The following is a 12963-nucleotide window of genomic DNA, read 5'->3' as shown; positions in this document are numbered from 1 at the left end:
AAAAACTTCAAAAAGCATCTATTTTTAGAAACAACATATTATGCCCAAAATTATCAATACATTAATAAGAAAACTGATTTAAATAACTTTAGTGTAATTCATGCATATATTTCGATTTTGAAAAAACAAATTATATAAAAATTCAACGTCATTAACAACCAACTAACTTCATCTAACCTTTAAATTTCAACTTCAGTTACAACGACCAAACCTTTAAAATTTATTGTCATTTATATTCTAACCAATGAATATTCATAACGACCCAGCCTATTGAAATTTAATGTTAACCATAAATTAACAAATCAATATTGAACATCATTCACTACAACTTATCCTTATCTAACTCATAAAAATTCAACGTCCTTCATAATCTAACCAATTAAAAATTAATAAAAATTCCTATAGTAATCAAAATCAATATATCAATTTATCAATATTTCTTTCAACATCAATTTGAATATTGCATTTTGAAACCTATGAATTTAAAATTTTTAAATTTTAACAATAATTAATACAATTCAAAACCATCGAAAATCTTAATTAATTATTGTAAGTAAAAATTTTATTATTTTTGTACATTTATACATATTTCTTATATTGTATTTAACCATTATTCCAGTCCCAGACGTATTCGAGAGCTTGGGAAATATATTGAAGTTAGTCCACTTCAATGGAATACATTTGTGTGAAATTATTCAGTTATCAAGATGTAATGCTATTAATTGCAGTTTTTTATGACTCTTCCGTTTGTTGCGTACTATTACCTGTTCATATTAAATAGAAAGATTCTAGTTTTTTTTGGATTGAGGAGAATAAAATATGCCTGTTATTTATTGTCTTAAATTTTTTGTTTTCTTATTTGGTTTTTTATTCTTTATAAAATATTATTATATATTTTCATAAAATTTTAAATCATACAAAATTTCTATACTCAAATTTATAAAATCAGTTTTGAAACTATTTAGTCATTGTTGTTCAATCCAACAGTATTAACGACAATTCTCGTCGTCCAATAATTCTAATTTCGGATGATTAAGTCTTTCTAGGCTAGTTATATTCCCATAACACGACAGTAACCTTCGAACAACTAAGAGATGTCCTAAACGATAAAATTAGTGCCTACCAGTCACGTATAGTAGATTAAACGAATAATTGAATAAGTTGAAGATTATTATTTATACGAATAAATATCAGTTTCATCGATTTTGAATTGATTCGAATTTTAGTAATAAATAAGTATTCGAGGGAAACGACTATAGGATCTTAAATGATCTATTATTTTGTTTGTTATTTCCATATTTACTCACTTATATTGCAAATTCAAAAACTTCATTCATATACTTCATTTCTGGATTGTTTGAAAAAAAGGATTATTCTCCTTATACTAATACCAAATAGTGACACACTCATATTAATAACATATGGCCCCTTACAACAGCATTGGTCAAAGGTGTATTTAAAAACCACAATGAATTAGACTGGCTTAAACAATTGATCCAGAAAGAATGAAACTCAAACAAATCAATATCTCATGAATATAGATTATTTTCAGTCATATAATCAGTTATAAAAAACTGGGGAATAGCGAGCTACTGTATGCCAAGGTTTGTGTCAAAATTATGCTTCACTAATTTTACAATGAACTAATAAAGTCCGTTTTTTCAACCAAACTTCCACATCATATGAGAATCAAAAGACTAATTTGAACGTTACAAATATTCACCAATTGAATGAAGCTACATATGGTAATAAAACAGATACAACCCAACAATTGCGTTTTTAATATTCACATTGCTAAGTGAAACAAAAATATTTCATTTATTTGTAGTTTTTCCCTCAATTCAATCATTATGCGTTCGTTATTAATTGTAATTTACCGAAGGAGCTTAAATACAATATCCGAAATTTATATTTGAATTTTAATTTTTTGTTAGGGCTGTAGAAAAATAATTAATCCAACATGTGCATAAAGTGTTTTTTTTTTTCACTCATGGTATTGGTCAACTTTTTCCTATCGTGAAAAAAGTGGCACAATTATATATTTCACTTTCTAAACTTTATTAACACACAAAATGCTTGTTTAGTAAATATGATTTTTTTGCATATTAATTTTTAGAATAATCTAGATTTTTCTTCATGTAACTCCTTCATCCCTAAGAAGAGGTATTTTTCAGATCTTGTTCTGTGGTTCCTCTTCTTTCTTCTCATTTTGCTCTTTTCTTTAGTTTTCTGATTTCTTAAAAGTCTTCTTTTAAATTTTCGAGTTAACCAAAATATTGAAAAAATTACACAAATTATTACTATTATTGAAAATAGTCCAATTGACACATGGCTTTGTAGATTCTGTATTTTATGAATCGGTTTTATATTTTTGCAATTTTATATATTTCATAAAGTTTCTCAAAATCTATTTACTTGAATTTGGTGATTTGTATATTTGATTGTTCAAAAACTTAAAATCAAATTTTTGATAAGATTTTTGATTTTCCTTTTTTAATTTGTATATTAGTTGGAAGAATCTCGTTTTCTATTTGAATACTGCAATTTCTTGGAATTCTAATAATTGATGAATGTTTTATTTCTGAATAACGGTCTGAAGCACATTTGGATAACACTTTGGTTTCTAAATTTGGAATTACTAACATTTCACTATTTGTCACTTGTTCTACTATAGTATTCTGAAGAGTTACAACACTAACGAAACAGTTTGTAGGAGAGCGGCCATTTAACATATGTATATATATATATATATATATATATATATATATATATATATATATATATATATGTATGTATGCATAGTACAAATGTCTTTGAATTTAAATTTTTCTTTGTAATAATAATAAGCGGGACATTCTTCTTTAATCAAAATTACTTTTTTCAAATTCTTGGCCAAGTAATGTTGAGAAATAGATAATATATTAGAATATTATTAAATTTTGGAATTTGTTCCTCTTTATATATAGTATTCGAATATTCCATCATTTCCAAAATTTCTTGACTGGATTTTAATAAACTATGGGTTGTATTCGATTTAGAAAATATTGTTGCGTTTCCAATATTATCACACAAAATGTAATTTTGACAATCCAGATTAATTTGTGCAATTGTACTATAAAATCTAATGAAATTGTTTGAAGTTATTATTTTGTTTTCCAATGATATATGAAATTTCTTTAATTCACTTATGAATTATTTGTTTTTGATTTTGTTGTAAGAAAGGAGCTGGTAACTTTAGAATCGCGGAGTATACATTGATATATAATGGGAAACCAAAAGATGAAAGAGCAGCATCGGGAGTAGGGCTATTAGTGCACGAGAAATACGACAAAAACATAAGAGACATAAAGTATATAAGCGACAGACTGCTACAAACCACGTTTAAATTTACAGAAACAACTAAAACCCATATATTAAGCATGTATGCTCCTGATACGAGTAAAAGTCAAGAAGAAACAGACTCATTCTATGATGAACTGCAGATCACCATGGATAAGATACCGAAGCAAGACGAAATTATGATACTGGGGGATTTTAATGGAAAGATTGGTAACGAGGTTATTAGTAGAATTAAGAATCGGTTTAACGAAGAAACACTCAACAGCAATGGAGAACAACTCATACGATTCCGTGCACATAATGAACTACGCATTAACACGTTTTATCCCCATAAACAACAGCACAAGTATAAGTTCGAAAACACAAGAGGACATAAATCGATTATAGATTACATTATTACAAACAGAAATATTCATCCCTCAAAAATATTAGATATCAGAACATTAACCTCAGTAAACACAGGGACTAACCACCATATGGTGCTAGCCATAATGCGGAACTGCGTACAAAGGAAAACCCAGAACAAACCCAAAGTGACAGAAAAGCTGAACATAGAAAGCCTTAGCAATGACACCACAAAATACCTCTACCAGCAAAGACTAAGGAAGGCAATAAATGAAAACAAGATCTTGAAAGATGATACCGTAGAACTAGCATGGAAAAGATTAAGTACTAATATAAGGACAGCTGCAGAAGAGGCATTAGGCAAACGAAAGGTGAACCTAAACGGAAAGCCCAACACGAAACCATGATTCACACATGAAATCAAATCACTTGCGGAAGAAAAAAGAAAAGCATATCTTCAATATAGAAGTCAAACAATTACATATGCTGATTACAAAGTCGTGAGGAATAGGACAAATATGGAAATACAAACGATCAAGAGACAATTCTGGGAGAAATATTCATCAGACATGGAAAACGACTTATATGGGGGACAAAAAAAGATCTGGAATATGATAAGAAACATCAAAAGATCAATCAATGAATACATCCACACAAAAACAATAACATTAAAAGAATGGGAAAGGTATTTCCATGAACTCTACGGTGACACAATAACAAGCCAACCCACAGAACAGAAACAAGAAAATATATCTGGAGAAGAAGAAGACATCCAACAACAATTAATATCAAAAGACAAAATTGAAGCAACAATGCGCAAGATGAAAAACAGGAAATCACCAGGGCTGGATGATATTAATAACGAGCTTCTTAAATATGGTGGCAATGAATTAATAGACCAAATGCATGTCATGTTCAACAAGATATACGACCAGAGAAAAGTACCAGAGGAATGGAAAGTAAGCATAACGATCCCCGTCTTTAAAAAAAGGGAAAAGAAAGATCCAAATAATTATAGAGGGATCAGCCTCCTAAGCACGACTTCAAAATTACTAACAAAAATTATTGCAGAAGAAATCTCAAGTAGCGGCATGAGCGAAGAACAACAGGGATTTAGACAAAATAGATCAACCATAGACGCTATATTCATCTTAAGACAGATTGCCGAAAAGGCCATAGAGTACAATAAAACCGCGTTTATGTGCTTCATAGACTTAACAAAAGCATTTGACAGAGTGATATTACATGACGTCATTGAGCTACTAAAAGAACGAGGCGTAAACCAAAGGACAATAGACATCATTCGGGACATGAACAACGGAAATAGCACATATGTAAGAGTAAACAACGAACTCTCCAGTAAAATGCCAGTATCGACTGGGATCAGACAAGGAGATAGTCTCAGCCCAATACTCTTCAACATTATAATGGACGAATATGTCTTATATCTTATGTCTTTTAAATATTTAGGGGTTAACATCACGAGCAATAGGAACTTGAAACAAGAAGTCAAAACGCAAGCAACAGCAGCATCTAGGATATCGGGATTCCTTCGAACCGTGATATAGAGGAATCAATTTTTAAGTATCGAAAGCAAAACACGGATATATAAAACTTGTGTCAGACCAGTAATGACATACGCCATAGAAATGAGGGCGGAGACTGCAACTACTAAGCGGACTCTTAGAACGACCGATATGAAGACATTACGCTCAATCACAGGGAAAACACTAAGAGACAGAATAAGGAGCAATGAAATTAGAAGAATGTGTGACGTTCCGGATATAGTGAGATGGGCCAGAACTAGAAGAAGAGCATGGAGAGATCATGTCAATAGAATGGACGACGATCGACTGGCGAAAATCGCAAAGGAAGAGAGACCCAATACAAGTAGAACGCCTGGAAGACCACCAAAGCGCTGGTATGAGAGCTGGTCCTCGGAGTCACAACTTAGGCTGCCTCTTTGAAAACACAAGACATAGTCGTAAAATAAGAAGAAGAAGAAGAAGAAGATTTTGTTGTATCTCGTTATCTTATCTTTCTTCATCATCCGAATCGAAACTTCCAGAAAGCCATTTATCTATTTTTCCTATAGCATTTATTTAACTTCTTTTGAATCTAATATTGGGATAAATATTTTCTGATTTTCTATCTAAAGTGTTAATCAAAACTTTTGTTCTGTTCATCATTTGTTCAGCCAAGTTATGGTATAAAATAGGATTTATTACATTCGTTTGTATTAAACTATTTCTTAAAGTATAAAAATATCGTTTTCTGTAATTTCAGTCTTTTGGAATTTAGGTAATTTTGTTCTAATTATCCTATTTCTTGGTTTGAATATGAGGGTGGGTCAGTTCTATTTTCATTTTTTTATCAATTATTTTTTTTTTTAGAAAGAAACACTCACTTAGTAGGAATTATGAAGAAAAACAGGCAAAATCTTCCGAAAGATGTCATTGAGAAAAAACTGAAGTTAGAAGAAAGTCACGGAGAAGAGAGTTCGGAAGAAATAGAGGTACAGAAATGGAAACCAAAACAAAATAAAAAGTCATCATGATTTCAACAAAACATAATCTTGAAATGGTAGAAGTTCCAAAAAAGAGAAAAAGCGTAGATCAAGAAAAAAAGTATTATGAAAAAAGCCAAAAAAGGCAGTGATGAATCGGGAATAAAGAAAATGAAACCAAAAAGCATTATGAATCATAATAATGGAAAAATGGAAATTGATAAGTCTGATCAAATGTCGGTTTACAACATTGGACTGCACAAGGGAATTTGTTACCGAAAAGTGACCATGGAATTAATCACCGTGACAGTCCTTGTTAATGCTCATGTAATTTATAAAGAAGTCACTAAAAAGAAAATAAATATAACCGATTTAAGGGAAGTGGTTTCCAGACCAATGATTTTTCAGAATAGTGCCGAAGAAGAGTCTGTCCCAATAAAAGGAGTGCATTTACTACTCACATCCTCCGGTGCAAGAAAACTCTTATAAGAGAGGAGGCAAGAAAAAAAGTGCGAACGGTTAAAACTTTTTGTGAAGGGTGTCCATCGAAACCGAACATGTGCAAAGAATGTCTTATTAGAATTCATTACAAGTAATTTTTGAATCAAATATATTTGTAGTTATACCTCTTGTTTCTTCAAATGTTATTTAGTTTTTTTTTAATAAAAACAATATATCTATCAACTCTGCTTTTTTGTGGAAAAAAAAAGATTTTTAGTTTTCTGTTGGGGCCACCAAAAACATGCTTAGGTGTAAGCCTAGCTATTTGCCTAGAAAATCACCCCTGGCATCATCAGTGTTAATATTAAAGTTCCTGGTAGGACTGTCTGTGAGATTGCTTGATCTCATAGACATCAGTTCCGTTTTTGGCAGCTTCCGCACAGTTTTTTTTGGTTAACTAGGAAAATTATTATTATAATTATTATGATTATATCCATTATAATTATTATTATTTAGTGGGTAGTTGAAATTGTTTCTATTATAATTATTATTGTTATTGTAATACTGATGATGGTAGGGATAATTATTTAATGACATTATTATTATTAGTTTATTGCTGACTCATGTTTACAAAATATGATCTTTTTGCGTATCAATTTTTAGAATAATTTAGATTTTTCTTCAGGTAACTCTACATTATGCACTTGTTGCATAATTTACTAATATAACATGAATAGAGTGATTGTGAATAGACTAAAAATAATTAAAAATAAAGAATCATTTTGAAACAAAAATAATGTATTCCGTATTGTCATGATTACTGATTTCGCCCGCATTTATTTCATTTAATAATAATAAATATTTAGGTAACTTTCTAAATATTCTATGATATATTATAAAACATGTCACGTATTACATCAATAGTAATATACTCTTTCTGTTAAATTCCAGATCCATGTGCAGGCGTTCAATGCACCGAACCTGAAGTGTGCCAGTTAGATGAACACCGCAACCCGCTATGTCGATGTGGAGATCCTTGTGCCTTGGAATTTACTCCAGTGTGCGGCTCAGACGGAAAAACGTATTCAAATGAATGTATTTTGCGACAGGAGGCTTGTCGATCTAGAAAGCCCTTGAATATTATTTACCGAGGAAAATGCAGCTCAGGTTAATAATGCTTTATGTGTTGTTTCTGAATATTTGTTTCATTTATTGGTAGTAAATATCACCATAAAAGCTCAAACATAATTAAAATATATTATACTGAAATATAGGCATAAAGGGAACTTCATATCAAAAGTAATCAACCTTTTATCCAAATGGGCAGTCATTCACAAAATACTACCTCAAAATCTATATATTATCGTACTTCTGCATATATAATTTTATAGATTTACAAAGTACTACATCGAAAGCCTCTCTAAGATCTTTAAAAAATACAAGCAATCTTACCTTTATGTATGTGAGCGAATGGGAATGTTGTCTTAGAATTTGTCAACTTGTCACAAAATTAGTTTCTTTTGTTTCAAATTTCGTTCTGTAATAATTTTTTACATATAAATCTAATTTTTTTGAATATGTTGATTGTATGAATATTGTTTTGTGTTCTTCCTTCATTATTTTTATAATAAGTATGAAATCACATTTCTTTCGATATATTCAATGAGCTCTACTATGTGCTTGTTGCAATTATGAATTAATCTCTTCCATGTTATATCTTTTACTTTTTCTTCTAGTTATAGACCATACTTCCACTATATACATAAAATTTCTTTCCATTACATCCCATCATGATTTTATTTGGCTGATTTTTCATCCTATCATTCTTTCATTTATTTTACATTATTTTGATTCATTATAAAATTTTTTCTGATATTTAAAGGGATGCCTTATTTAAATTCTATCCCTTGAAGTATTAGATTTTAGATTCTATTTGTGGTACGTATAATAATTATGTAATGATATTCCTCTATATTGTCACATTGCCTTTAAATTTCCTGTTACTTCACCCCATATATCATTGTCTTCAATTAATTTCCTCCATCTTTCCCCTTTTTGCCTTTCTAATGGTTTTCTTAAGCATTTTCCTTTCTGTTCCATTTCTGCTTTCAAATCTTCCTATTGTTCATGTTACATCATGAGAATTTTTTTTGCCCTCTGAGGTGAGGTGGATTCCCAAATGTGCCGGAAGCGGTACAGTGAAGGACTATCACCTCACTAAACCACCCTCCAATGTCAGGCTTAGGGATTTGTTCGACCAAATTGTAAATGCTTTTTTTATATTTCCAACTTTGAAGACATTCTTATGCAACTGACATAAAAAAAGACTTTTCTAATGAATGTTAAGAAATTAAACAATTTATTGTTAAAAAAACATTTTGATATTGTATTATTACAACTCCTAAATGTTATGCCAAAACTATTGCGACTTACTTTCATCTAACCAAATCTCCAAAAATCAAAATATTTCCAATTTAATTTTTTTGGTACATATTATGTATGTTTACAACATTTAAAACCACTAATATAGGTTTTTTATGTTGTTTATTTCCCTAATTTTTTTCGTGAAAAATCGAGGGGACCACGATACTTGAAGATAACCTTGATTATTTACATATATTTGATACCATTGTACCATGTAAGCTGAGGTAAAATTTTTTGCCATACAGTGTATAAGAACTTATATATATAAGGTATAGTAACAATTTCTCGACGTTGTCAAATATGAAGGTTCTACCAAAAGTAAAATTTCCATATTTTTCACAAATACGAAACATTGTTTATTCTTATTGAATTATATATCATTGAAAAGCTTACTCTGTCCTCGTCATTATTTAAACATAGTCTCTATTTTTTTCGACATACTTTTGAAGACGGTGCTCCAGCTGTTGTATTCCAAGTCGAAGAAGTATCCGCCTAATTCATTGAGGAAGCTCTGTTCGGGCTTGACTTGACACGAGCAGTGACTCTTCGATCTTTGAATTGCTCAACGTATCAAATCATATTCTCTGGGAACTTCTAGAAATGTTATTACTGGGCCTAGAAGAATCCAAAGTATTCAAATTGAATATAAATATCCAGATAGTTCAATTCAGTTGGAAGTACATTAGTGTAAAAATTATTTTAATGATATTATTATATCAATAGTATTATATAGTTGTAGTACTTAGAGTAAAAATAATCATTCCCGTTAGCAGTAGATCCCTCGATAGACAATTATTCGGCAATGGAAATGCTCTATATTTGACACAACACTTCCGTTTATTCTGAGCATTCAAAAATATTTTGAAACATCTCGGTTTGGAGGGAGAGAAAAAGAGAGAAATTTCCAACTTTCATTATCCGATCAAATTGTTCACCTCTATACATTCCACGAAATGAACCTATTTTCAAAGAAGCTGCAGAATATTTATCCAGAGAAAATCAATTTAAGTTAACCAAGTTTTGTTTTTATTGGTTTCTATTTTCTTGTTTGCTAGCTGATATTTTTTGTATAATTTCATACCTACCTTTTATTATATTTAGCAAATATCTCAAAACTTGATAAATATAATCAGTCCAAAGCTCATTTCCATTTTCACTCATTTAAAATACAAACAAAAGTAATGGCATGAATTAGCCATCGAAATGAAAAGGAAAACCCGAATATTAATAAAATGCATCATGTATTTTCTCGGGGGATGCCTTAAATAAATAGCACTAGTCGTTCAGTTCCGTAGGAATGGTTCACCCTTAGAATCTTGAATGGAAATTGTCACACAATTTTAATAGGTTTTCTATTGATATTCCAATTTATATTCTTTGCTAAGCATAAGACCTGTCGTCCAAACATATAGAGGTAAATAGAATTTGCTTTCATTAATATGCTGGTATTGTATTGACTTTCCTTGGATTGTATAATAGGAATAAATCTATTCTACGAAGATGATTTACCATTGGTCACTAGTTTTGAATTCAAAAACATAACTTCAAATTTTTGCGAAATAAATTTCATAAATTCCTTTCTATTCCGCTGGTTCTGCTATAAAAAGTTTCTGTCGTTAAACAAAGAATTGTTCAGCAAATTTTGAAAATTTTATGAATTTCTCTGTAATGTTGGATAGAACCTCTCTCTCTCTCTCTCTCTCTCTATATATATATATATATATATATATATATATATATATATATATATATATATATATATATATGTATATATATATATATATATATATATATGTATATATATATATATATATATATATATATATATAGAGAGAGAGAGAGAGAGAGAGAGAGATGGGAGTGATTCTCTTCCACTCTTTTCTATATTTTGCTTTCGTTTTCCAGTCCTGAACTCATCTATTTTTAGGTCTTCCATCACCTCTGCGTACCATCTTTTCCTTGGTTTTCCTTTTTCTTGTTGCTCTAAGATTCTCTGTATGTGACCCAACTGCACTATTCTTTTGGATCTTATTATTTTGCTTAGTTCTGCTTCTCTAAATAGATTGCTTATTTCATTATTTGTTCTTATCGGCCATGATTCTCCCTACTTTTTACCTCCTAGTATCCTTTCAATTATTTTTCTCTTCTCTTCCTCTGCCTTTATTAAGAATACACGTTTCGCCTCCGCTCCTCAATATTGGTCAATATTGCAACCGGGGTGGCAATACATCGTACAAGGAGTAGTAGTATACTTAGGTAATAATCCCAGGCAAAAAAAAGAGATGCTACACAACGCAACGCTGGAGCTGGTATGTGATTCTAGTATTTTTTATGGAACGTTGACGGATGGACAATTTATCAAATTTCAGAATTCTTTTGAACAAATATAGACTATATATAATTAATTAAAGTTTATGATGCAATATTAGTGCCTGAGCTACATATTTAATAACGCTCTGTTTTAAAATAAATTTGGGTATCTTTTAAAAATTAATTACGTTTGTTAGTAGTGCTAGGTTATTTTATTGGGCTTTAGTAGTATTTATATAATTATTTTAATTTATGCCTTCTGATTGGGAGTCGGTCTTTACAAGGTGATCCGATATAAAAACAATCATAATTAATGAATCTAAGAGAATTTTAAAGACATTAGTCCCCAAATCAAGTAGAGTAAGGAACGAAGTTTTACAAAATTTAATTTATAACTATAATACATTCATTGAGATAGTAAAGAAAATATTCCCGTCATTGGATGATAAACAAAAACAGTTAGTATTGAAACTATTTACAACTGTTAGAGATAGGGTAGTTAGATCATTTCAAGTTTTACGTATAAATTATAAAATCCCTAGCTCTTGCCTTGAATGTATAAACCCCGAAATAAAAAACAAAACTTAGCGGTAGAGCTAGAGACTTAATTACCGACAACGACGCGACCTTAACCCAAATTATACAAAAACTTAAAGACAATATAAAAACCGAAAGCTCGAAATCAGTTAACTCCAAACTTCTTAACCTGAAACAAACAAATAAAGATAATGATAAATACGCCGAAGAAATTGAAATCTTGATAGGTAGTTTAAGAAGAGCTTACATTAGTGAAGGAGTACCCGCTGATATAACAGAAACATATTGCACTGACGTGGTCGTCAAAGCTATTAAATCTAATACTAGGTCCGAAAAAGTCAAATTAATAATGGAAGCAGGCACTTTTCCTAACACTCGCGAAGTACTAACTAAATTCGTAGGAATAGATGTTCAAGATAACGCTAGTGTTCTATTAAACACATCTCTGCCACATCTACAAAAATTTTCGCTATAACTCGTTCAATGACAAAGCGTACTCCAGATACAAATTCGACCATTGCCGAAAAAACTAGCCCACAAAATAATAGACCAAAAGTGTTTCAAACTACCGACAATTTTATAACGATTAATATCCCTTATTTAAAATTTACAATTAAGCCAGATTATCTTAGAGTAATTCTGGGTCAAAAGGACAAAATCAGCGCTATAGAAACAATACATTTTGCTAACGACAACTTTTCTTTAGGGAAATTGTTGTCTCAGCTTGAAATTCTAGCTAGCAAAAATAACATTAAGAAGTTAAAATTAAAAATTAAGGATCCTATATTTACTATGTGCACAAATAATGATTTTAAAGAAAAGGGCAAAACTATGTTAAAAAATTTAAATATAGTACTATATGATGAACTACTACCTAGAACTTAGACACCGCTTACAAATTTCCCATCAGAGAGCTAAAGATTTTCTAATTAGGGCAAAAGAGAAACGTAAAATAGAATACGATCAAAATTCAAAATATCTTAACCTAAACCCTGGCGATTTGGTGACGATAACAAACGAAAATAGATCAAAATTCGACCCTTGGTATAAAGGCCCATTCT

General features: G+C 30.3%; 1 protein-coding gene across 1 annotated transcript in view; it reads left to right on the top strand.

The window, feature by feature from the left end:
* The window catches only part of LOC130902347 (uncharacterized), a 125807-nt gene that overhangs the window by 24674 nt on the left and 88170 nt on the right, over positions 1-12963 (top strand). Inside the window, 1 exon segment of the mRNA XM_057814440.1 lies at positions 7583-7798. Coding sequence (XP_057670423.1) covers positions 7583-7798 — 216 coding nt within the window.

Source organism: Diorhabda carinulata, chromosome 1, assembly GCF_026250575.1.
Source record: "Diorhabda carinulata isolate Delta chromosome 1, icDioCari1.1, whole genome shotgun sequence".
In the NCBI taxonomy this organism is placed as follows: Eukaryota; Metazoa; Arthropoda; class Insecta; order Coleoptera; family Chrysomelidae; genus Diorhabda; species Diorhabda carinulata.
Note: the sequence above shows the minus strand (reverse complement) of the source record. Positions and strands in the feature narration are given on the sequence as shown.